Source organism: Trachurus trachurus (genome assembly GCF_905171665.1).
Source record: "Trachurus trachurus genome assembly, chromosome: 17".
In the NCBI taxonomy this organism is placed as follows: Eukaryota; Metazoa; Chordata; class Actinopteri; order Carangiformes; family Carangidae; genus Trachurus; species Trachurus trachurus.
In genome coordinates, this window is record NC_139900.1 from 29,934,027 (window position 1) to 29,956,877 (window position 22,851).

At 42.5% G+C, this 22,851-nt stretch overlaps 1 protein-coding gene across 6 annotated transcripts in view; it reads left to right on the forward strand.

Annotated features, from left to right (window-relative positions):
• Nucleotides 1–22,851, forward strand: part of kmt2cb (lysine (K)-specific methyltransferase 2Cb) — a 60,191-nt gene that overhangs the window by 17,947 nt on the left and 19,393 nt on the right. For all 6 annotated transcript variants that reach the window (XM_083992147.1, XM_083992148.1, XM_083992149.1 and 3 more), the window contains exons 11-35: nucleotides 1,827–2,002; nucleotides 2,183–2,535; nucleotides 5,890–5,967; nucleotides 6,174–6,898; nucleotides 8,410–8,532; nucleotides 10,682–10,798; nucleotides 11,123–11,227; nucleotides 12,706–12,810; nucleotides 12,931–13,112; nucleotides 13,551–13,715; nucleotides 13,836–13,942; nucleotides 14,091–14,162; nucleotides 14,291–14,503; nucleotides 15,303–15,422; nucleotides 15,670–15,795; nucleotides 15,941–16,071; nucleotides 17,168–17,372; nucleotides 19,424–19,516; nucleotides 19,784–19,831; nucleotides 20,778–20,918; nucleotides 21,041–21,073; nucleotides 21,517–21,663; nucleotides 21,757–21,898; nucleotides 22,009–22,244; nucleotides 22,439–22,512. In XM_083992147.1, coding sequence (XP_083848273.1) covers nucleotides 1,827–2,002; nucleotides 2,183–2,535; nucleotides 5,890–5,967; nucleotides 6,174–6,898; nucleotides 8,410–8,532; nucleotides 10,682–10,798; nucleotides 11,123–11,227; nucleotides 12,706–12,810; nucleotides 12,931–13,112; nucleotides 13,551–13,715; nucleotides 13,836–13,942; nucleotides 14,091–14,162; nucleotides 14,291–14,503; nucleotides 15,303–15,422; nucleotides 15,670–15,795; nucleotides 15,941–16,071; nucleotides 17,168–17,372; nucleotides 19,424–19,516; nucleotides 19,784–19,831; nucleotides 20,778–20,918; nucleotides 21,041–21,073; nucleotides 21,517–21,663; nucleotides 21,757–21,898; nucleotides 22,009–22,244; nucleotides 22,439–22,512 — 4,017 coding nt within the window. The remainder of the gene's footprint in view (nucleotides 1–1,826; nucleotides 2,003–2,182; nucleotides 2,536–5,889; nucleotides 5,968–6,173; nucleotides 6,899–8,409; nucleotides 8,533–10,681; nucleotides 10,799–11,122; nucleotides 11,228–12,705; nucleotides 12,811–12,930; nucleotides 13,113–13,550; nucleotides 13,716–13,835; nucleotides 13,943–14,090; nucleotides 14,163–14,290; nucleotides 14,504–15,302; nucleotides 15,423–15,669; nucleotides 15,796–15,940; nucleotides 16,072–17,167; nucleotides 17,373–19,423; nucleotides 19,517–19,783; nucleotides 19,832–20,777; nucleotides 20,919–21,040; nucleotides 21,074–21,516; nucleotides 21,664–21,756; nucleotides 21,899–22,008; nucleotides 22,245–22,438; nucleotides 22,513–22,851) is intronic.

Consider the following 22,851-nt stretch of genomic DNA (forward strand, 5'->3'; position numbering starts at 1 on the left):
CAATTGTAGCACAAGGATTTCGGACAGCTTCTTTTCATTCCCATTTTTGACAGAGGTCCAAGAGCTGTGTTAAGTGAACAGCCGACATGCTGCTGGGATAGAAACCAAATGACCACTTTTTTCTTTAAACCAAAAGCAGCTCTCTGATATTTTATCCAAGAAATGTTGGTACTTATTTGCTTGTGTCACTCAGTGGGTTTGTCAAATGATTTTTGAAAAACAGTTTTTGCCAAACAGTTTAGCTTCCTTAAATTTCACTGTTATGCCACAGCATCACACAACTTTGTAGTAGAAACCTAATTAATTTGATGTCAGTGTCGTAATTATGAGTCCTAATAATTTGTTTCATTACTTTAGTTTCAATACTTTATTGCCATGTCAACATTGTTGATTGGAATTTGTTTCAGTGGGCTTCACACATTGACATAAAAACATTCACTCAAAACATTCACTCAATACAATACATGATAAAACAAATATATGAAGAAGATCAAGATCAAGAAGAAGATGATACCAAGGCACATGTGTGTAGGGGTTGGCGGCAACATCAATTAACTGTGCAACTGCATGATTTGTGCTGTTGTGTGTGAATCTTATAGCGCTTTTCCACTACACTTTCACGGCACGGCACGGCTCAGCTCGGTAAAGGTGCTTTTCCACTACGGCTGAGTTTTTCTAGTACCTCCTCAGCGGGAGCGGGGTCGGCACGGGGGCGATCGCGGGGCCGCATTGTCCGTCTCTCTTTTTTCGATCCGCTCGTCAGCTCCAAACTCACTCGTCTGCACCTCGTTAACAGACCACAGTGTGGTTTTACCACACAGCAACATTTAACTCGGGTGAAGGAATAACAACAGTCTCTATACGGATGAGCGACCGCTGTTGCCGCTCTGTTTTTGAAATTTCCGGGTTTCTCATGTCGGACGTTGCGCTCGTGTCAACGCTCTGCCCAATCAGTGGAAGGCAGTCGGCTGACGTCACGTTATAGTATCGCTTCGGCTCGCTTGGAACCAGGGCTGCGGTGGTACTAAAAATGGTACCTGGTACCAGGTACTAGGGCTAGTGGAAAAGCAAAAAAGCGGGCCGCGCCGCGCCGTGCCGTGCCAGTGGAAAAGCGCCATAATGGCATGTGGCTGTGACAGGCATCAACTCGGAACCAGTTACTCTAAATGAGCTTTCTGAATAGGACATAGTCTTGTAAATCAGTTTCATGAAGCTGTAAAAATACTGATATTATTTTTTTGCCTGTGCGCTGGTGACAGTTGTGGCCGGGGGCATCATGTTTTCAGGGTGTTTGTATGACAATATCTCAGAAGGTAACGTCTTCTAATTTGGCTCCAACCTTCAGTTGAATTCAATATTGACCTGATGAGTATTTGGTGGTCAGTGTTCAAGGACCCTGACCTTAGAAGACATTTTTGCTCGTAACAGAATTTTTACTCTAATTTTGATAAATTTTGCATCATTGTCTAATAAGATAAAATGATGACACTTTGACTTAAAAATACAAAAAAAAAAACAGTTGGAGGGGTCAAGGGGAGATATGACAGCATGTCCTGCAGCTTGATTGATGGGTGGAAGCATGAAACCACGGGCCAGTACTTCTAGTCAGGTCATATTCCCCCAGTTCTGCCTCATAACTTTTGCTGGAAACAGTTCTGGTCTTAAATGTACACGCACGCTGTGGGCCTGGACAGGTTTCATACTTATTTCCCATTCTGTGACTCAAGTGCCAAATCTGCATTGCAGGAACACTGCTTTTCATACTGCATTTTGTCTAAACGACTTTGAACGGCACAGTACTGAGAAGGTCTTACTTTTCTCCACAGAACTGCAGAGTTTGCATCCAGTGTGGAACACGAACCAGCGGGATATGGCACCACACTAGCCTGATGTGCGAGAACTGCGTCCAAAACCAGGACCCTGCTCTGTGCTGTCCTACGTGTACTTGCATCCTGGACCCTGAGCATCACAAAGACTTACTATTCTGCCACACTTGTAAAAGGTAATGAACATTTGTTCGTAATGCTAATATCTTATAATTAATGCAATGTTCTAGCATTTGGTGTTTCCTAGTAACAGGATTAAACACGAGGAAAATTGTGGTAATAAATATGTCACATTTTAGCATTGCACAGAGGTTTTGTGTTGAACAATCCCCTAAATTCCTTTGCACTCCTTTCAGATGGCTACACCTTGAGTGTGAGCGTCAGAACTCAGGCCAAGCAGAAATCCACCCCAGAGAGGACTATGTCTGTTCCAACTGCAGGTCTCCTGCTGCAGAGCAGACGCTACAGGCAGAGGATATGGATACTGGCCCAGAGCTCAGCCCTCAGCCTGCCTCCATGCACACAGACTCTGAGACTAGCCTACAGCTGGCTCAAAAGCACACGGACCTAGAACCTGGCACTCAGCTGCCTCCTGAAATGCACAATGACCCCAAACCGGAATTACTTGCTGTTCCATTGCACTCGGATGCAGAGCCTGTTCAGGCTACTGTCCAGGAGGAGAAGCTGCCCATGTCAGCCCAGAAGCCTGGTAGGTCTTTGTTCCAAAGGGGTTAGATTATACAGCTCTGATCCATTTCTTGTCTCTCTCTTTTTTTTATCTTGAAGTTTTATTTTCCTTTATTCCCAAGTGTCCCTCCTGGGAATCTAAGCTGCTTTATCACGATATTAATCACGTTGTGTTATTGCGAGGACAAGCCAAGGGATGTAACTCTTTTGATGTATATGAAATCATCCACAGAAGCAGCAGCTTATATGATTGAAAATTAAAGACAATCTTTTTGTAGTTGAGGGTCCATTGACTTAGCCTCTAGCCATGCAGGAGCAGTTGAAAGTTTTGGCTATGCAACACCAAACTGGGCCATAGTGTCAGCACTGATGAAGTTTTCAAAGTCGCAGTTGCTGCAGATGAAATAAGAGTTTTTTTGGACTGGGGCCAGAGAGAATCACTCTGTCTTTTGAGCATTTTCTGAGGACTCCCCAATAAGCAGATGGTGTCTAACTAGCAGCAGATTAAAGCAACTCCATTGTCTTTGTAATTCTGTGTTTTGAAAATTGAAAGTTCTTTGTTACTTCTATCTTTCTCTACGGAGGTACAGGTAGTAATTGCTGGCCATCAATGTGAATGAGAAACTCAAACACCTTTTTTTTTTTTTTTTTAATTAAGTTCAAAATTGAATTGAAACTACACAGTGCTGCTTCAGGCAGAGATGGACGCACAACTTGTTGACCCAAGCTAATTTTTGTTTATGACAATCCTCTTGTGTATCACTGTGTGTGAGCCAGCACCAGGTGTGACAATAAATCAAGACACAGCGGTGTTTGCTTGTTATACAGCAGCTTCAGCAAGATTCAGAGTATGACTTATGTCCGTTGGATTCAGGGATTTGAGGTTTTGGCTGAAGACAAGAAGTGTGTTGTTTAAAGTAACCGTAATTATGGTTCTTTAACCCGCCTTTAGTGAAATTTCTAGAAATAGCCATCTCGTTTTCAATTCGGAACCCTTTGTGAGTTGACTTGAGCTTAAATGCTGAGTATCTTGTCTCATGAGCATCTCTGGATAAGAGGATATTTAGAAAGCAGCAAATCCATCACCATAGTTTGTTTCTGCCGGTCACAGCTCCACACTGTGATTTGTTATGGTGTCAGTTGTAGCAGCAGTCTCAGTTACATGATGCCGTTAATGTTCGTCTGTAGTTCAGGGCTGCACCTCCACTCTGGTTCATGTGAGGTCTGAGATATGACTGGGGATGCCAGTGGTAGCTAAGCTGCCCACTCTTGTCTAGACAGCAGACTCCAGTGGCAGGAGAAAATGGGCTTGAGCAGCATGATGGTGATGATATCAGATCCCCCGTCTGCAAACCTGCCTTAGAGCTACACTGCACTGGCTCGTTCTTGGCTGCTCACACAGCTTGCTCTGCTTACCATACACATGTGCTCACATTTTACTAGCTTTCTCCTGTGGCCATGAACTGACTGCTTCATCATTGGGTGTAGCTGGCACGGCAGTCACTCCCCCACTGTGGTTTTTAAATATGTGTAGAGCATGCATGTTAGCTGTATATTGATCTTTTGGATGTTCATGCAGAACAAGATCCAGTCGAGCTGTACCTGTTTTTCAACATACATGTCTCTGCACTTGGCAGTAGGTATCGTTTAGGAGTGTGGGTTGTAGACTCTGGATTTCCTTGTGTTTTTGTTGATGTTTTTTTGCAGTGTATTTGATAATATTGCTCCAGATAAGAGAGGGGATTTTTTTGATAATATACATGTGATTATGTATATATTTTTGGTTTTGTTATGCGAGATCATGACTTTGCTGCCAACCCTCCCGCACATGTAATGTAATTAAAGCCATTAACCAGAGCTGTTATTACCTGCCAGGATATCTCCACCACTCAGGGTTTAACAGCAGGCTTACCGTGACTCAACTGACAGATCCTTTCATTGAGAGCAAGTTAGACCTGACTTAAGGACTCTGCTGCATTAATCAAAGCCAAGTATTTATCTACACCATCACAGGATTCACAGTAGGAGATATAGGAAGCAGGGTGTTAATATGAATGAGAATGTGTGTTCAGCTTGGTCAATAGTTGAAGGCTGGAGATGGTTGGAAGCCCATCTCCTAATTGACTTTCTGGCATCGGCACCGGATGAGCACCTGCAAGCTGCACAGTCATGAGCCCAGAGCACACAGACCCTGGGATGTTGGTTGTCATGGTTACTCCCTTCCCTGGCAGAGATGCTTAGCAGGTGCATGTGTGTGTCAGGATCAGTGTGACATGGGAACTTGTGGATTGAAATGGTGGGTGCCTCGTTAAGACTAGGCTATCTGTACTGTCAGAGGCTGTCTGGCAGAATATTGGCTCTATGTGTGGATGCCTGATAGCCAGGAATGACTAGTTCTATTCATGCCAGACTAGTCAAACGCATTGATGTCTTTGATACAAAACCAAATGGAGAGAGAGAGGATGGGAGACACTACGAAACCAAAGAAAGTGAGAGAGGGAGAGGGTTAGGAGAACCTAAATTAATACTGAATGTAGCATGATATGAGCTTGTCTCATCATCTCTACATGTATTGTGACTGATTGTAACTCAGAAGCCACTCCCCCTCCAGTGACAAAACTCCCATTTAAAGGCTTGCGCAACAGTTTACGGAGTCTGAACAGCACAATTAATGTTACCTCCTTAAAATATTGTGTATTTTTTTCTGCTTGCACTTTATATAGAACCACATAAAATAAAAGTGTTGGCTGAAGACATAATTACCAACGGATAGTAAATGGGTTTTATGTGTAAAATCGGAGGTCATAAAGTAAATGGCTCATTCATTTTACACAGACTAACATTATTATTGTAGTACAGTTTTTTTTCTATCTATCTAAAATTATCAGCTACCTTTATAATCGGTTATTCATTTAGCAATTTCTTTCCTGTAGCATCACTGTAAACCAAATATTTAGAAATAGTATTGCGAAACAAGACATTTGCTCGTGTTACCTTCAGCTCTGCACAGTAATAATGGCTATTTACATTGTTTTTTAATATATAAAACTTTCTAATCAGGAAAAATCATCAGCTGAATAGTTAATAACAAAAAATGTTGTGAGTTGCAGCTATGAATAGCTGGTTTAGCACTAATGTGAGCAGATATTACCCTTATTCTTTCTCTCCATCGGGGTGACCAATGGGCATCCAGGCCTGACATTTCTGTACGGTCTGCTTCTTTATTTCTTTAGTGCCTTACAACTTAATCTTAATGTGCTCACAGTCTATTCAGACTCTCTTGTTTCTTTCCTTTTTCCATCACATTCAAGCATCCATTTTTTTTTCTTTTCAAATAACTCATTTTTAAAGGAATCTCCTTTCTTTCTTCTTTTAGATGTCTCAGTGGAAGCGGACGTTGAAAGGCAGGTTACCGAACCTTCTGTCAACAAACTCCTCACTGAATTCAACCCAGGTTCGTACTCTCTTTATCTTTATCTTTACTTTATCTGTATTGTTGAATGATGTTGTGATGAATGTGGATTTGCATTGATGAGTGGTGTAAGTCTGCATAGATGTAATTTATTTGAACAGCATAAAACAGTTTCTTCATGCTGTTAAAACACTGGATAAATATCGTTAATATTTGCCCTCCTGACCTCTGTGTGTTCGCTCCTACAGAAACAAAGCCAGCAGCAAGAACCCAGCTCACATCTACAGAGGGTCCTGCGTCGCCAACGACTCCCAGCCAGGAGTTGGAGTCTGTTTCAGCTCAGCTCTCTACAGAGGCTCTACAGACACAGGACACCACGTTACAAATCAAACCAGCAAAGACAGAGGCCTGCTCTGAACAGGGCATGGCCAACCCCAGCACAAAGGATTTTAAGGCCATCATCTCAGCCACCAAAGAACCAAGTACTGCATCAGTACCTTTCACGGACCAACCCATGGAAGTCTCACTACCCCAGCCTTCGAGTGTGGACGTAGCCAGAGCTTCCTTTCTGGAAACTGCTCCAAAAGAACTTATCAAGCGGGAGGGTATTTTTCACAGGAATCTGGCAGAGACTGTTAAACCCTCAGCTTCTACTACACCAGAGGAGATGGACACTACACCGGAGAGCAAGCCCAGTCTGTCCTTTCCCGGCTTGTCTTTAGAGGAGAAACCCCTCAAGACGTCTGTGGAAAAACTGGCAGAAATGGTTTCCTCTTCTTCCCACTCCTCTCCTCTACTCCCACGAGAGACGTCTCAGAGAGAGCCACCACAGAACCAGATCCTACCTTCACTGGGTGACCACAGCAGTGTGATGCCCACCACCACCCTCATACCACTCACCCCAAAGATTGGAATGGGAAAGCCAGCTATCACCAAGAGGAAGTTTTCTCCTGGGAGACCACGAGTGAAACAGGTAGGAGCCCAGATGTTACGTCATAAAGGATCACTGATGCATTTCTGTGTCAGTATCTGTCCCTGCTCAGATAATACATTCCTGAAGTGTAGCCTGGTAAAAAGGTCATGGATCATACCTCCATGCGCTCCGACCAACGACGTATGTGTTTTATGGAATCTGCTGTATGATGGTTGATTTGTGTTTTGTTTCCCTCTTCTTCTTCTTCTTTTTTTTTTTGGTGGTTGGAGCTTCTCAAATAGTTTAGGATATGACAATCATGTATTTCTCAGTCAAGTTATACCTTGTAGTACTTCTACAAGTGTAACAGGAGGACAGTACGGCAACAGACTCTCGCTCTCAGCTCCCCGCGCCCACTTCACATGTTTGTGCACCACATGACAAGTTAGTCACAGTGTTCAGACGGAGCTCAGTTGAACTATTAATTATTTCCAGTAGGAATTGTTTGTTTTTTGTTAGATTTTTTTTTTTTTTCAAATGGCTGACACACATTTTACTTACAGTCGACAGTCCTCACCATATTCCACCTACAAACCCTGTTGTCGCCAGTCCCCGTTCATCTCATCATCTCATGTCCATTCTACAAACGTGCCACTTAATTGTCCCACAGAGCATAAATGAGCGTTCATCAAGTCACAAATTACAGTGACCAAAACCATTACCATGTCTCAGTCAACTCCATATTTCACCATCCAACTGCAGCTGGTCACTTGTGGCTGTGAAAAAACAATTCCTAATGTCAGTGTGGGTCAGTGTCACTACAAGAAATGAATTATAACAGACTATAGCTGACACTGAGTGTAGACTCTCCCAGACAAGTAATAATGGGAATTGAATCACACCCAGGGCTATAATATATTAGACTAATTTACTTTGCGCGATGTATTTTCTTTCCCCACATACAGTATATCCCATCTCTTAAGTAAACATATGGCTCAAACTAATTTATTACACAAGGCCTGGGGAAATCCGCTCCAGAAATTCAAATGTTGCTCCTCTTTAGTCCGGCATGCTTTTGTCTAATGGGTTCATGTGCTGCTGCGCTGACGCAATTCCCCTTGTTTTGTCAACATGCCAAACATACACCGTTGTCATGGCGAGAGGTTACAGGGCCTCCTTTCCTGCTGTATGGTGCCATGATGCCCTGGCAGATCCTGCTGTGTGTAATGCAACTAACCCAATTGTGCACTCTAGGTTTGCCTTTACAAAGAGTCTCTCTCTAACACATATGCATGAAAGACCCCCAAGGATTGGCTCTAACACAGATTCTCAACCTAATAACTTTAACAATTCACAGTTAGACACATCTGATGCTCTCCCATACTGTAGCTCTGCATAGATGGGTGTGTATTGAATATTTCCCAAATGGCTACATAGAAGCTCACTACATCTCTCTAACATCTTTCTTTGTATGTTTTGTTTCTTCGCTGGCTTTGTTTTTAAGTTGCTGCATTTTGTCGCCCTCCTCCCTCCCTCTCTCTCACTCTCTCACCCGCCTCCCCTTACCTTAGGGTGCATGGAGCCCCCATAGCAGTGTGAGCTCCCCCTTGTCCTGGTCGCCAGACCAGCCAGAGGGGTGGGACGTCCCAAAGACCAGGCAGTCCTCTGGCAGCCCCGGCTGGAGCATCAGAGTGGTAAATACTGTGGCTCACCAGAGACGGCAGGGCAGCAGCTGCCCTCTGTTAGCCCTCTGTTTACCCCAGTGACGCACACTCCCCGAGTGTTCCTGAATGTCACTTTATTTTGTAGCCTACACTAACAATTACCACCACCTTACAGTGAGAGGATGAGATTCAAAACCAGCGTCTGAGCTGTTGGCTTCATGAAGTTGAACTGGAAGATGTGGCTGCTATGATGATGATGATGATGATGATAATGAGTTTTTTTCTGCCTTTGCAGTTGAATTGAGAAATTCAGGTTATGGAGGAAGAATAAGAATAGGATGCTATTATTATTGTCTACACAAATACATGGGTAATAATTTGTCACTAGTGAATAAATGTGGCCCATTTTCTTTGTCAACAATGCACTGTTGTGCTCTGTCTTATTCAAACATCTTCAATTGTTTTTTTTATAATATTGTTTCCTTCTTTGATTTCGGCTAAGCAAAAAGTCTGTGGCAGTTGGTTACCATGGTGACAGTCGTTACTCTTAACAAAGCCTGGTGAGGGTTAATTTGTATGCTGTGTCAGGGGTCCAGGCCAGGTTAAACGCCATCAAACAGCGTGTCCGTCAGGAGGCACAGCGGACGGGAGGGGCCACGGTTTGGGATCAGTGCCAAATCTGGGGGTAAATGGGAAGGGATTTTGGGGCAGGTGCTGGAAGGTTCAGTTAGACTTAGGGCCTGTCCCATTTCTCCACACTTGGCTCAGTGCATTTGGTTACACACACACTTTGGTGACGCTTTGCTGGTGGAACGTACATTTGCATATAGTGTGCAAGCATGTATTAAGTGGCCAAGCGCGCAGGGATGTATAGAAGCAATCGGGACATGCTTGACGAGTGAAGCCTGTCATCTGACTGCCGACACACACACAGCACAGCAACAGTTTTAATAAACAGTGCTGCTCGATCACAGTCTCATCTACTCCACAAAAGTGTCTCTATGCACAAGATTCAAATCAAAATGTGTAAGCCCAACTCCGTAAGTAAAAAAGGAAAGAAATAATTAAAAAAAGAACACATAGGATTAAACAGAGCGTGATGAAAAATATTCACAGAAGTTATAATCAACAGAAAAAATTCATAATTACGTGATAACAGGTCAAAAATGATCAGATGTAAAAGTAAACAAAGCCTAAATGAAATAGAAGAATATGAGATACAAGAATATAAAATATATGAGATTGAAAAGTCATAATTATGACATAGAAAGTCAAATTAATTTTATTGAAATGTATTCAATGGCAGCCGCATTTCCCAAATGTGGCTTGTGGCTCCGGGTGACGCATTGGCGCAGCTGGTGCATTGGTTGATTTATACTTGGCCAAATACTTATTACAGGCACCATTCAAGGACCGCTACGATGCGGTCTTAACGTAAGTGTTGGTAAAGTGCAAAACAAGCGCGCTGCACCTTTGCACATTTTCACTAAGCCCATGAACACGCACACCAAGTGCCCAAGCGTGCAAGTGTGATCGAGTGTGCTTATTGGGACAGGCCCTTAGTCACGTTTAGGCAGAGGCCTCCTGTCAGAAATGTGCCAAAGGCACAGGGGAGCTCAGTTTGCTAGAACAGCAGCTCAGCTTTTCCTCAACTATATCATTTGCTGGCTGCCTGGCAGAAATTGTAGTGTATCTCAAATAACAGCTATTTCCACAAACTATCAAAATGTCAAGAATCAGGTTGATTGGTTATTTTTTTTCTTGTTCAGCATTTGCATGATGCACAAATGTGGAAGAGCTCAAAAAAGTTGAGATTTTATTTTTACCCCCTCTTTTAAACTTTTTTTTTTCTTTTTTCGAAGCCATCTCGGAGATAAAATAAACACTTGAATGTATTAGGTAAATCACTTGTCAGGCAGGCTGTACGTGAGGTAGCAGCTTGAATCCAGGCCAGAGCATAACATTACATGCCTATAAGTAAACTGGGAGCGGTGAAGGGTTCCTCCCAGCAAACCCTTTAAATCTTGTCAGGCTGAACAAACATGCTGGCATGAAAAGTGAAACAAACTGCAAATGCAAAGCTTGCATCTATCCACTTTTGTTTATAAGATGAGGCCTGGTCACTGTTTGGTTAAATTATTTTATTTACTTATTTATTTTCTTTGTCTTGCCTCCACAGGGTCGAGGTTCAGGCTTCCCTGGGAGGAGGAGGCCCAGAGGGGCTGGTCTGTCAGGTAGAGCCGGACGCGGCAGGGCCAGAGGCAAGAACGGAGCGAGTCCCAGCATCAACCCTGGAGTATGTGCTATCAGTTGGAAGACTCCTTGACATAATTTGCAAATATTTCTCCATATGCAAATAAGTGTTTGTTTTCCCTCCAGCTGAAGACACGGATGATTTACTATTAGCAGCATTAATGTTGATGCTAGTATATAGAGAAAACTGATAGTTTCATACTTCTCTGAAGATTGACTTGGCAGTTGTGAATAGTAGATGGCTAATGTGTCTATTGCGTGTATTCTGATTGATAATATTGACTTTTATCAACATGGAGATAACATGATACTGCCATTTTACCTTTTTAATGTTTGTTTAATTGTGTCATTCTTTCTTGATGTGCAGATCACCACAATAGAGACGCCATACGTAGTCAAGGAAGAGGAGGAGAATGCCATGCATAACACAGTGGTCATATTCTCCAGCAATGACAGTTTCACACTAAAACAGGTGTTGTGTTTTGTTTTGTTTTTTGTCCTATTTGTTGCGAGTGTGCTAATGTATTCACTTTTGAACACTGATCCACACATTTGTCCGTTCATTTAGGCTACGTTTACACGGAAACGATCTGAACAGAAAACGCAAAAGTGGCGTTGCGTTCTAACTTTTTATTCCGTGTTTAGACAAGCGTTTTTGGGAAATTCCGCGTGCATACGGTGATGCAAAAGTCTGTGGAATTCAATGTTGTATGCACGCCAGGCGCCTAGGTGGCAGCATGCCGCACAACACAACACCACCAAATCTGCACACCAGTGTACAACCCAGAATTTTTTCCTCTTCTTCTTCATGATTTCCGGCAGGCTGTACGCCAGCCATCGTAATGCTGCCCTCCGTGCCTTCCACAGGTCATAGCAATCGGAGCAGACGTTTTGTGTTTTCACCCTTTACTGAGCGTTTTTAAGATTTCTACTCTGGAGGGCGGTTTCACTTTTTTGTGTTTTCAAGCCCCGAAAACGCCGTCGCCGTCTAAACGAAAGGCACATTCGATGAAATATTTTGCCGTTTTCATCCGCGAGCGTTGTCGTGTAAACAGGGTCTAAGATTGCCTGAAATAAAATCTGTGCTTAAAGGTCTCTCCCTCTCTGGAGATCATTAATTCCTGTGGAGATCCTGCCAACTGCCTGCAGGAAGTGCAGTAGATTATATAACACAGAATCATATTGAAATTTCAATTTTTGTATTTTCTGCTATTCAAGTAAAGCTTCTGTACTGAATTTAATTTAATAAAAAGTAAGCTGGTGACCACTGTCAAATATTCACCCAGGGTCTAGAAATGTCAAATTGCGAAGTTAGCGATAAGGCATAGTAATTGGAAGATTGAAATCTGTTACAGAATAGCTGTTCATTTAAAGTGACTAAACAATTAAGCAATACAGCTGAGTGGCTGTTAATTAAGGCACTGAGCCCTGAATGGCTCAAGTGAAACCAGTCAGGGAGCAAAAGACTCTATCTGGCTCTTAGATGTGATTATGAGTGTGATGGAGAGGCTGAAAAGGGCTCCCTCAATTATCCTGGTTTAAAGGCCAATGTTTCCAAAAGCATCCTGCATTCCTTTACCCTTGCATGTCAAGATGCTTTTATGCACATTAATATTTGAGGATATCGGACAACTGCACTGTCCTTATCTATCAAGCAGGTTTGGGGTAAAGAAAGCATTTTCTTTTCCTTTCTTTCCTTTCAGGATAGCAACAACATAGACGGTGACCTTTTACTTCTTCACCCAGTGGCAATAAATAGATATTCAGAACATATTGATACCCCTGTGATGAAGTAGTGAGAGAAATATTGAGCAGTTGTCAGATTTGTTCATGTAGACAAGCTGAAACTGACAGTAGCTGACTATTGTCTTTGTTGTTGTGCCCAGAAAAATAAAATGATTTCAACTTGGTGAGATGAGATAACTCATGATGTGTGTTTCCTCCTTGAAGGACATGTGTGTGGTGTGTGGGAGTTTTGGCCTTGGAGCAGAGGGCCGTCTTCTGGCTTGTGCTCAGTGCGGCCAGTGCTACCATCCATTCTGTGTTGGCATTAAGGTATATTAACCGCTGAGTTTGTACACCACACATACTGTATACTAAAGAACCTACCGTAATAAAAATGCAATCTTTTCACACACAAACCTACATGTACACGTCTTCTTGTTACGTTGACAGATCACGAAGGTGGTGCTGAGTAAAGGCTGGCGTTGTCTGGAGTGTACAGTGTGTGAGGCCTGTGGCCAGGCCACAGATCCCGGCCGCTTGCTGCTGTGTGACGACTGCGACATCAGCTATCACACCTACTGCCTGGACCCCCCATTGCAGAACGTACCCAAGGACAGCTGGAAGTGCAAATGGTCAGTAACTTGTTAATTATCTTGCCCAAAAAACTGCCTCAGACAGACAATTATTACATGAGAATTGAAATAGTTTGAAGTTTACAAAAAGAATGAAGCATTAAGATAATGAGTACCGTGTTGTTATAGTGACCAGCAGTTTACCACATTCCTTCTCCTCAGATCATTAAATATCTTGCTTTGTAATTATCCTTTCCCATCTCAATATGAAAATCTGAATCTATTTTCAACTTTGCAAAGCCATGTAAAGTTAATACCCTTTATATGGACTGATAACTCGACACAAACTCTTTTAAAAATCACAAACGAACAGGACATGGGGTCATCTCTGCAGCATGTTGCGAGCGTAGGCCGAGTTGTTTGCAGCTCAGTTCATCTGAGTTGTCCTCTTTGAAGTAACCTATGTGGAATGACCTCCGTCCTCTGCGTCTCCTGCAGGTGCGTGTCCTGTACCCAGTGTGGCGCCACCACACCAGGCCTAAGGTGTGAGTGGCAGAATAATTACACCCAGTGTGCCCCCTGTGCCAGCCTTCCAACATGCCCCATCTGCCTAGTGGACTACAGTGAAGGAACCATCGTTGTGCAGTGCCGCCAATGTGACAGGTGAGCAGTGATTTTAAAAAAAAATTTTTTATACAATATCTCGCTTTAAAAGAACCCAGTGCTGCAATTATTTTACGTAATTTTTTCTTACCTAACTTTTTTTTCTTTCTCGGTACATAGATGGTTTCATGCGTCTTGTCAGGGTCTCCATTCAGAGGAAGATGTAGAGAAAGCTGCAGAAAGCAGCTTCGACTGCACAATGTGTCGAGCTTTCAAGACCACTAAAGGTGTGTTTTTGTGTGTGTGTGTGTGTGTGTGTGTGTGTGTGTGTGTGTGTGTATTGGCTGTAGAGTGAATGGGCTCAACCATGACATTTGTTCCTTGTCTTTCTCCTGTTTATTTTTAATCGCTTTTATGTGTCCTGTGCTGCTGCAGTTGTGACCAAGGCCAGAGACGCTATTGAACCTCTGGTTATGCCGCAGAGTGTCACAAAGGCTAAAGATATGGGTAAGTTCATAGCTTAAGAAATTGTAGATTATAAGTAACAGAAGAAACTTTTTTTTTCTCTCTACAAGATGGCATTTTGACATTAGTTTACGCCGTATCTGCTCATTCGCATTTCCGGTCTTTTTCAGATCTGTCGAGGACCTACACCCAGGATGGTGTGTGTTTGACGGAGTCGGGGCTGTGCCAGCTCCAGAGCTTGTCTGCTACTGCGTCACGGCGCAGGAAACCCAAGCCAAAGCTGAAACTAAAAATCATTAACCAGAACAGTGTGGCAGTGCTTCAAGCTCCTGTAGACCCCCTCTCAGAACTCTCTCGCGATGAAGACATGGAGGACAACAGAGGTACTTGTCTTCCCCACACAATCTTCTTCTTTCAACTCAAGGGTGTTTATCAGAGACCTTCAACAGAGCAGTGACTTAAAGGCTTCCTCCCATTCTTCCAGCTGGGTTGAATGTGTTTAGCTTTTTCAACACTATCAGCTGCACTGTTAAAATTACTGAATGCTTACACAGGTTGACGTTTAGCTGTGCATTAGAAGAATGTCGTCTACATCATACATTATTTTTAAAGCTGTATGTACTTAGGTACACCTAACTAAAAATAACACCATCTAAAACAGAAGCCCTGGCATAGATTCTGCTTCTGTACTACTGCGACTGTACAGTATTATACAGAAAGGTGTTTCCGTTACTTAGTCTATCCCCCATAGTTTAATCTATTCATTCTATCACAAGATGCATTATTTGTCAACCCCGTTATCTATCAGAAATTGTTGAATTTTATGTTAAATGCCGATAACAGTTGTGGTAAGATGCAGGTGATTTGCTTGGAATACTGATATTTCATAACAATAGAACTTGCTTACCCTCCCTCTGTCCTTATCAAATGTCTTTCTGCATGTCAACGTTGAAAAAATAATGTAACTTGCCGCTGAAAAAAAAGGAAGGACTACACAAAAATCCCCCTGGTAATGAAGCTCCTTTGTAATAGAACTGGTGAACTTAATTTCAATCAGGCTAATGTCCTGCCACTGAGTGGAGTTCAGATAGAGCTGACCCTGGTGCTGTGTTGAGAGGCCTGGCCGGGGTGTTCTCTGCTGCAGGGCTGTCACTCATCATCAATGCTCTCTCCCTCTCACAGAGGCGGAGCTCATAGATTGTGAGGCGAAGTCTGACTCGAGCCTGGAGCGAGAGCCAGCAGAAGACGACTCCAAGGGGGCCGACGGCGGCAAGAAGAGGAAGAGGAAACCGTACCGGCCGGGTAGGGCACCTGATTGAAGGAGACAGCTTCTCTGAAGCGTAAAATGGTGCAGTACATGCCCGACGATGTTGCTCTAGCAAAGCTCTGCCATCTTGCTTTGGGAGGGCTCTGTCTAGTGTTTCTGAGCATTCATGCTGAATGCAATGGATGATTAAGAGAGCCAGTCAAAGCTCAGTATCTTGCATATCATATCGCCTTTGTTATATCAAAATGGTATTTTTATTGATATTAAATTTCCTCCTAAAAGGCATTGGTGGTTTCATGGTCCGCCAGAGGAGCCGTCCAGGCCAAGGTCCAGGCAAAGCCAAACGAGCCCTCTGCAGAAAGGATTCCTCTGGCTCTGTGTCAGAGATTCCTATTGGAAAAGATGAAGGTCTGTACAACAATAATGTATTTACATTGTAGTGGACTGTCCCTGATCTGTCATTTAATGTTTTAATTTCACAGTAAGATCTCAATGATACAACCCATTCAGAGGAGCTATTTCTGATGTTTGTTTGTTTTTTTCTTTCCTGTAGGATGGACAGAGACGCTGCCTGATACTCCTGTGGACGAGACACCTCCAGGACCAGAGGTCCCAGAAAAGATAAAGAAACGCTACAGAAAGAAGAAAACAAAACTGGAGGAGGCATTTCCTACCTATCTCCAGGTCTGTCTCCTCTAATGGTAGACTGGATGTTTGACATGACCAGTGAACTAACAATCTGAATAAACACAGTGGAGATATGACAGAACATCTGGTTTAATGTGTTTAAAAAAAAAACTGATTTTTTCATTGCTTCACTTTCTACTTGAACACTGACCAGTAGATTTAATAGCAGTCAACACAGCTGACTTTGCTAACATACATGCCACGCTTTTCTAATGGTAGATTATCTGAAGGTGGGTTCATTACTTATTGAATGTGTTAAAACTAATTATTTCATCAGCAAAACTATTTTATTTTATCGTTATGCAAGCCCGGCATTCACATACACAGACTGTCTGGTCTTGTCATGCCATATCTTCATAAAATGCGTTTTATCTCACCCTTGGGAAGGTTGGGAATCCAAAGTACATTGCCTGGAAACCACTTACAGAACTTTGATGCATGGTGCCCCTTCTGTGAGCTTTTCTGAAAGAGAAAGAGCCTAAAGGAAGCCACAGCAGAGGATACTCCTCTCTGATCATGCTCTTTAAATGGCTCCTGTCTGGGTTGTGAATTGACATATGAAAACTTAACTGGAGATGACTCCAAGGCTCCTTGTCTCTAGCCACTATCTCAGTGTCACCTTGCGTTGGCCAAAACATAGATATGTGATGTGCATTAAGCCACCGGCAGCTGTCAGTGCTGCTCTTAATCCCACCACAGTGGCAGAGAGAGGGGGGTGTTCAGTCTAAACCTAAAGGTCCGACACAGTGAAGCACATTTCATTAATTATTGAGGTAGCAACATGTTGGGCTTTTAATGTCTCGGTGCAGCAGGGAGCTGCAGTTACATGTCATTGAGGATAGTAGCGTAGTCTTGTGGGTATAAGTGGTTGGGGGGAGGCGGGTGCTGACAAAAAGTGAGATCGGCACCAACATGATTCTCGGTTTCAGAGCTTTCCTGTTTTCACTCTGGCCAGTCCTCATGGGCCGTCATTGTGCACAGAGTAATTTCAATGTGACATGGTGTTTCCCATGACTGATGTCAAGAAAGGTAAAGCTGGAAGGAAAAATGTCAGCACAGAGAAGTGACCAGTGCTTTGTGTTGTCATGTTCAGGAGGCGTTCTTTGGAAAGGACCTGCTGGACAAGAGTAAGCAGAGCAGGCAGCAGGGTGTTGTTGAATCAGGCTTACTGGAAGAAGGGCAGAGCCAAGTGGAGAGGAAGCATCCCACCACCAGATTCCTGGACCCTTCATCGGACCCTCTGCTCAGTGCCTCGGCAACCTCTCTCTCAACAGGGACCCACAGACCCACAGCAGCACGTACGTATACCCACTACTTTTGTACTGAAGTACGAGGCGTGACTTACTGACAGCAGCTTACATTAGAGCAGAGCTGGATACAGTCTGACATAATAGGAATTATTTTGTGTTTCTCTTTATTTTGGTGCCTAACAATGTCTTTTATCCCATGCGTTTTTCCTCCCCGTCTTTGCCCATTGAGACTATTAATCCTTTTCATACAGGAGTTAAAGGGTACGACCCAGGTCCACTGAACACACATTCACAGTGGATTTTACCCATTCATACAAGACAAAGTCAGAGTGTCACAAGTTAAACCAAAGACTCAGGCAGAATTTTATTCCATAAGTAGCAAAAAAAAGTGAAGTTTCAATTTCCTTTGCTAGCTCGCTCTGTCTCCCCTGCCCACTCACTCTGTCTCTTGCTCTCGCTAGCTTTCTCTCAGTTTTACATGAAATCTCACATACTTCTTATGCTGATCTGAATGACTGGTTAACATATGTTTCACATGGCGTGTCATGGCTGAATCAAAATGTTTGCTGTGTATGAGGATCCAATGCCCTCCAACAACGAATGGTGGTTTATTATGTTGCTGAGTGTAATCGCTGTCCGATTACGGTAAATCAGGTTTTCACTGTTTGATCAGCAGGTGATCAAGACAAGATTCCACATCATCATATCCACCACCTGTATTTATTCAAGCAGATTTCCACACAGCCAAATGGCGTGCAGCCACTGTCATCACAGTGTTTAGGCACAACGTTCACTAACTATCTATGAACAGTAAAAATGTGTCACTGAAACCAGGTCTTTAAAACTAGAAAATTATTATAAATGGACTGGATTCTTTCTTTAAGATTTCTTGTTATAACAACTGGCTAAACTGCAGTAAAGGCAGTGGAAATGTCTTGTTTTTGAATTGCATCCTGTTGCCTGGGATTGCATCACATAGTCTGGTACATATCAAATCAGTGTCAGTCGAAGAGGGATGAGGTCCGATAGCTGATTCTGTTTTTGGTCTTCTTCCCAGCTGCTGACATACCCAAATTGTTCAACTAAAAAGCCCAACAAACCTCTTATTCTTTTACCTTGTAGTTTTATCAGAAAATAATAAATTATATAGAAAAAAAAGTCAGGTGTCATGTCAGGTGTGTCAAGACCAATATATGAAACAGTCAAGTAGGTGTTGGTCAGGTGGTCCTGTAGAAAATACTTGAATTATTTCATGGACAGGCATTTATTTGTGCTCAGTACAAAGTTAGTAAAACAAGTTTCATTAAAGAAGACTGGCATTGTGAAACCTATAACCTATATTTAAGCCCTGCCCATAGTATGGTTAAAAAACATCATGAAGGTCACTTCACATTAGAAGAGGCCAGACATTTATTTGACATAGATCCTTGTTTCTATTCAAAGCAGAATATTTAAATTGAGGACCTACCGAAAGGGAGTACAAGTACATCATCACCAATGACAAGTGGATAGCATTTTAAATAATCAAAGTCCTTAGAAAACCATTGGGTTTGCAGTTCACAAATAAAGCATTGTATACTTGACAACGGTGACCCTTGGACAAATTTTTCGAAAATATTAGAAGATTTTGTAGGCATTTTAGAGAGAAAATGGTACACTCTTGAGGGAAAAGATTGTGCAGCATAAAACTGATTATGTTAGATGTATTAATAAGAGACTGAATATGCAAAGTACATTTGCTTTCAATCCTTCCTTTTCAAAATATTCACTTATGCAAAGCTTGAGGTCAAAGGACGACAGTATTAAAAGAAACCATGATGTTTAAGATGGAGAGCAGTGTTGTCCCTCATCCTCCATGTCTTTGCTTTAATCAGTTGATAATACACTTTGATGATCAGCTTGATGAAATACATTTCAGGTCATTCAGGGGCCACTCTGTATCATTGTTCTTTGCATATTGTGTGGTTTCCTCTCTTGTTTAAAACCATCATCCAAGGAAATGGACCCAAATCACAATAAGTTCAACATCACCATCAGTTATGATTTATGACAGTTTGGTTTTTCTTTTTTTTGTTTCTTCCTTTTTTTCCCATCTACAGAGACGTCCGAGGAACCATTAGTTGATCTATCTGATGTTCTGAACACTGATGCAGACATCTTGGGAATGCTCGGAAAGCCAAGCAATGACTCTGGTGCGTCATATATCTCACGGGCAGTCACAGCGCTAAGAATTTGCTAATGGTCACCTTATCAATGGGTTACAAAACCTTTCCTCCCCATTTAGAAATTTCCTCAGACAGCAAGTTTATTTTGAATTCACCACCTATTGATTTTTTTTTCAATGTCACATTCTTATCTTTGATTTTATCTTTTGTTTGTTTGCATTGTCTGAAGCGTGTTGTGCTTGTTCTGTCTTCACTATTTTTTCACTCATTTTATCTGGTTTTGGGTTCTTGTAGGTCTTGATTTTTGCCCCTTCCAGGTTGACAGCTCACCTCCTCCTTTTGGTAAGGGTGCTATGGCCTGCTAATCCCTTGCTTTAGTTCATTCTTCCTCTCTTACAGTGTGTGTCTCTATTTAAGTGTGCATGTATATAAGCTGCTTCATACTTAGCTTTTCTCAACCATTTCAGATTGTTTTAACACTCATAAACTGCTTTTGTACTTCCCTAACCCAGTGCACAATATTCACTCAGACGACTATGGTGTGTCAGTCCCTGATTATGAGCCTCCTAAACCCTTTCACAGTTGACTTTTTCTTCAAATGCCTACAAGAATAGATTCATTGCTACTTAATCAGTGATGTTTACAAGATAGAAAAGAAACAAACTGACAAGGACACTGTGGTATTCAAGAAATGAGCAGCTTAGAATGAAGCAATTTAGTGGAGAACAAGGGGCCTTGGTGAATGTCCTTCCACTTCCTGAAGACGTTGAAGGTCTTGTGTTCTCAGACCTGTGGCTGGATGATAAAAACATGTCTCTTTTTTTCTTTTCTCTTTTTGAAAAAAAAAAAAGCTTTAATGCTCCATTGGATATAATATATGAGATAATTTGGTTAATACAGGTATTGGTTACAACCATCTTTAAGAGATTGAACTGACTTTAGGACCAGTGTAAAGAACAGATCAGAGTAATATTTTCCCGCACAAACATTTAAGTGTTTGTGTATCTTTACTGAGAATTAGTATGACCTGTCTATCTCTTCACAATTCTGAAAACACTGCCTTTAAACAACACCGGCACCCCAAGGAGCTGTAATCATATACTGTTCAGTTTTGATTGCGTTCCACAGGCTGTTAAGACAATAAACATGCTCTCACGTGAAGTCTATATTTATGATCACGTTCTTGGTCGGGTATTTTGTTGGTTGTTTTGTGTGTGTGTCGGTTTGTCTGTGTCTGTGTGTGTGCATGTTGTGATTTGTTTTTCTATGTCTGTGTGTGTTTCCACAGCTGGTCTGGACATTGGGCCCCTGGCAGACGGTTCCCCAGTGGCGTCCCAGTCTCAGGCTGGCCGTAGGACGCCGCGAACCCTCCCAGAGGAACCTCTGGACGGGATTCTCAGCCCAGAGCTGGACAAGATGGTCACCGATGGTCAGTATAGAAGACCACACATTCATCCGTGCATCCATAGTTGTTGAACGCCGCTGTTTTAAAACTGAATTTCAGATTAATAATGTTTTTGTTTTGTTTTTCTGATTCTTTCCTTGTTTCAGAATCAATCCTGAGCAAACTTTACAAAATTCCAGGTTTGTAATTTTATCCTTTTCGTAAACTTAACTTTGCTCCTGTATTTCATACACTAATGAATCACCTGGACTATGGTTCAGTATTTTAGCTCTTTGGTTTTCAGGCTAGTGAGATGGTGCAGGTGTCAGTAAATCCCAGATGCCAGGAATTTATCAAACTAAATTATCCAAATAAGCTCTCCTAGTAAAGGCAAAAACGTGTTACCGTTTTAGACATTTTAATTCTTCTTTCCAAAGTTGTATTTTTTTGTCCCTGTTTCTGGTAAATTTGCATTTGCTAATGCTATACATTTATTTAACATGGCAGTTTTCAGCATCAACATATCTGTAGCACAGGGGAGGAATACATTCTGACATTTGGGAGTTGTATAGAAATTTTCTCTCCCGTCTTGATGAATGTTAACACACACAACACAACATTGTGCTGTCATGTTCTGTTACAGAGCTGGAGGGTAAGGATGTCGAAGATCTCTTCACAGCCGTCCTTAGCCCCAGCACGAGCCAACCACCTCCACCACAGGTGCCTCACCCCCAGGGTCCAGGGCCCCTCCCTGCCACACCTGGCACTAGCATGCCTCACCCCAACCCAGGTACATCACAATTACAATGTCACAGTCAGACATAATGAGCTTCACTCTAAAAGTAAACGGATCCAATTAATCTCTTTCAAATCATGTGCGTAGGGAATCCCATGTTTCCAAGGATGCCAATGATCAATGGTATGATGGGACCAAACCAACGCTTCCCCGCAAATCCAGGAGCAGGACCCTGTCTCCCAGACAACTTCGCCCCCCTTAATCGTATGCCTTTTACTGACAATCCAAGGTAAAGCTTCCTTCCTTCAAACTGTCACAAGTTTGATTTATTTGTTTCTGTTTTTTCCCCTTAACAAAACCATAGCGACCTCATCACCCTCTTTTCCTTTGTTATTACAGGGACAGAAAGTTTAATCAGATGCCTAGAGAGGCAGTTGGTCCATGGCCCTCCCCAGCACATGGCCCTGGTCCTACACCCCCCGGATCTCTGCCTGAAGGGGAGACTGAAGCCATGTCCAATGCCCAACGAAGTACACTAAAGTGGGAGAAGGAGGAGACACTCGGAGAGTTAGCCACTGTTGCCCCTGTCCTCTATACCAATGTAAATTTCCCCAACCTTAAAGAGGAATACCCAGGTTGGTGCATGGCTCTACCTTTTTATTATATGTGATTTTCTTCTGTTTGTGGTGTGTTATTTTTGCTATTTCTGTTATCTGTCCGTATTGTCTGGGTGTAGCCATCCCTGTCTCAGTCACAGAGATCCAAAAAATACCTTGTATGCTCTGTGAGACTGTTGGCATGACAACCTCTCCTCTTATTCTTTCAACAGACTGGTCCACAAGAGTAAAGCAAATTGCAAAACTTTGGAGGAAAGCTAGTTCACAAGACAGGGCCCCATATGTGGTAAGATCAACCGAACTGCTAATTTTCTTCAACTGTCTTAAAGCCTGGGCTGTCACTACTGTTTGCATTGACATATTAGTATTCAGAAGGCAGGTTCCTGTATCGCATCTGGCCTCTTGCCTCTTGCCAATGCAATTTGAAATCCGGCCATTCACAGATGAACTAATTAACATAGGAAGCTCTGCTCAGTGTTAGAACTCACTATGGTCGCAGTAATTAAGTTCACTGGAAGTAATTTTATCTGGCAGAGGCTAATTTCAAAGACCTAGTCTTGATTAAAAAATGCACCCTGTGTTAGAGATTTTTAAGGGGATTTTGCCATTGGTTTACATGACGGCT